Source organism: Berghia stephanieae, chromosome 6 (genome assembly GCF_034508935.2).
Source record: "Berghia stephanieae isolate SIO BIC M18660-M18661 chromosome 6, UCSD_Bste_1.3, whole genome shotgun sequence".
Lineage (NCBI taxonomy): Eukaryota > Metazoa > Mollusca > Gastropoda > Nudibranchia > Aeolidiidae > Berghia > Berghia stephanieae.
The window spans coordinates 57,419,798-57,422,297 of record NC_088365.1 but is presented as its reverse complement, the minus strand read 5'-3'; the positions used below and the strand labels follow the sequence as shown (position 1 = coordinate 57,422,297).

The 2,500-nt window shown below is 42.0% G+C and overlaps 1 protein-coding gene across 1 annotated transcript in view; it reads left to right on the top strand.

Moving 5' to 3' along the window:
* LOC144975325 (uncharacterized) overlaps window positions 1–2,500 on the top strand; it is a 23,675-nt gene that overhangs the window by 19,134 nt on the left and 2,041 nt on the right. The window contains exons 4-5 of the mRNA XM_078919297.1: window positions 754–925; window positions 2,305–2,500. The exon at window positions 2,305–2,500 is cut by the window's right edge and continues 2,041 nt beyond it. Of these exons, the coding sequence (XP_078775423.1) occupies window positions 754–925; window positions 2,305–2,500 (368 nt within the window). The remainder of the gene's footprint in view (window positions 1–753; window positions 926–2,304) is intronic.

Sequence of the window (2,500 nt, the reverse complement as noted above, 5' to 3'; positions counted from 1 at the left end):
AAGGAGAAGAAGAAGAAGAAGAAGAAGAAGAAGAAGAAGAAGAAGAAGAAGAAGAAAGAAGAAGAAGAAGAAGAAGAAGAAGAAGAGAAGGAGGAAGGAAGGAGAAGGAGGAAGAAGGAGGAGGAGGAGGAGGAGGAGGAGGAGGAGGAGGAGACGGAGGAAGAGGAGAAGAAGAAGAAGAAGAAGAAGAAGAAGAAGAAGAAGAAGAAGAAGAAGAAGAAGAAGAAGAAGAAGAAGAAGAAAAAGAAGAAAAAGAGTATGAATAATGAAGAATATGATGATGATGATGATGATGATGATGATGATGATGATGAATGGGGGACAACCGTTGATGCACTCTTCGTATACAACATTTACAGGTTATCTCCCTTTTATAAAAAAAGGGAGTTTTTGTTTAAAACGCTCAATCACTTCATATAACTTGAACAACTTCACTAATTTCTTTTTCTTTGCTCTCTCGCCGAATCCTCTTCACACAAATTCTGTCCACCTGATAATTATTTTTATTTGAGAGCATTTGCTTTATCGTTAAATTATCTGTTAATTTTACAATGCCCGATCTAACAGACTCGGTTACCCAATCGTTTCTGAAAAATTCTTGACTACATAACCTGAGATCTTAAGAAAGGCAGGCGGTGCAATGATTGCTGTAGTTGTAGTTTTTTGGGGGGTTTTTAGTTTTTTTTTAATTACACTTCTCGACCCCCTATTTTCCCCAAATTAAATTATTTTCACGATGCTTCATTTCGACAGGTACAACCGACGTTTTCATCGCTACCGTCCAGATCGTCCGTACAGAGCCCTGACATCAATGGACAGATCCAGTCCTTACAACAACCGCTGGTTTCCTTCTTGGGGAGGATTTCCTAAACATATCAGATTCGTGGGAAAGTCGGGAACTATCAAGGGGATTCCTTACACGGATGTATGTATGAGAGTTATCTGTGGCCTACAACTACAGACATTAGTGCGGCTATGCAGTCCAGTGGTATGACACTCGCTTTCGCATCGGAAGGTCCTGGGTTCGAGCCTCGCTCGCTCGGCGCATAGTTGAGTCCTTGGAAAAGGCTCTTGACTCACATTCTCTCACCGTCCTCGGGTGTAAAATGAGTACCGGTCCGTTAACAGCGTTGTCTTTGTCCGAAAAAATTGTAATATCGCCTAACAGGCGTCATGTCCCGTACTACATATTATGTGTTGGTGTTGGCCAGGGACCCCGTGTAAAGCGCTTTGAGTACGTTAAATGGATAGTGTTCTATATAAAAGCTCAATTTCTTTTTTTTTAACGTCTCAAAATCGGTGTTATGACGGAATGATTAGGATACGAAAATCTGACTCTAATGTCATAGATAATAAATAAATCAATAAAATTCCCTTATTCATCCGATAGGGGATATTTGTCTCCAGGGTCTATTCCAAGGGGAGACCGGGATACCCCAGTCGTCAGCCACAATGCAGCGCCGCAAATTGAGCAGGTGAAGTGACTTGCTCAAGGCCACACAGAGCAGCGGCGGGTGATCGAACTAGGTATCTTTCGGGTACGAAGAAAAGACCTTACGGCTGAGCCACACTGCCCCCTTTGAAACTTTAGTAAAGTTAATGTTTTATTCATCATCATCATAGCGCTTATTTAAGCGCTTAGAGTCTGGTGTCTCGGAGTTATAGCGCTATATAAATTATTTTTTTTTTTTTTTTAATTATTAATATAGCTTGTCGCTCCAACACCGAACCCACTCCACAGCATCTGAGGAGCAGACTCTTCGGTCATGGTCAGTGCAGTTGGGCCCTTCCTGGCATTCTCTAAGGATGTGCTCCATCGTTTGCTCTGGGCATCCACATGTACACAAGCTAGTCTCGGCAAGCCCCCACATTTTCATGCTTCCAGCTGTCTCCCGAGTTTTGCCCGTGCCTGTTCAGTGTTACCCATTTATTCCTGGAGAGCTCAGTTCCGTAGGACAATTCTTCTCTCGGATCTATAAAAGTCTTTACTCTGACTGTAAAAGAGAGGTGATAAGAAAATGTGTGTGAAATCAGTGCGGTGTCGTCTAATAAACCAAGGTCTTCAAGTTATTTCCATAGTGTCCACTTGATGCCTTTGACTCTGACTGCAATGGAGAGGTGATAAAAGCATGCAACTGTACCCGTTATGTTTCTTTTTAAACCGTTCTTTCCTGCCGTTTAAATAACCCCCAAAAGGCAATATTATCTTGGACTAGAAGAGAGATGGTTAAATGTTCGTACTGTTTATTAGTAGAGTTTTTCCTACAAACATTGCCGATTGCACTTTTACGTTTCTATTCACAGGTGTACATTCCATCTCAGAATCTCAGACAACACCACATAGAAGAATGGACAATGAATAACCACAACAACAGTTACAATAACAGCAACGACAATCAACAGCGTCAACATCACCACCATCAGCAACACCACCCGCACATCAACAGAAGCAACAACGTCCATGGGGTTTATCGTACCACCTCAAGAAGTCCTCGAGTAA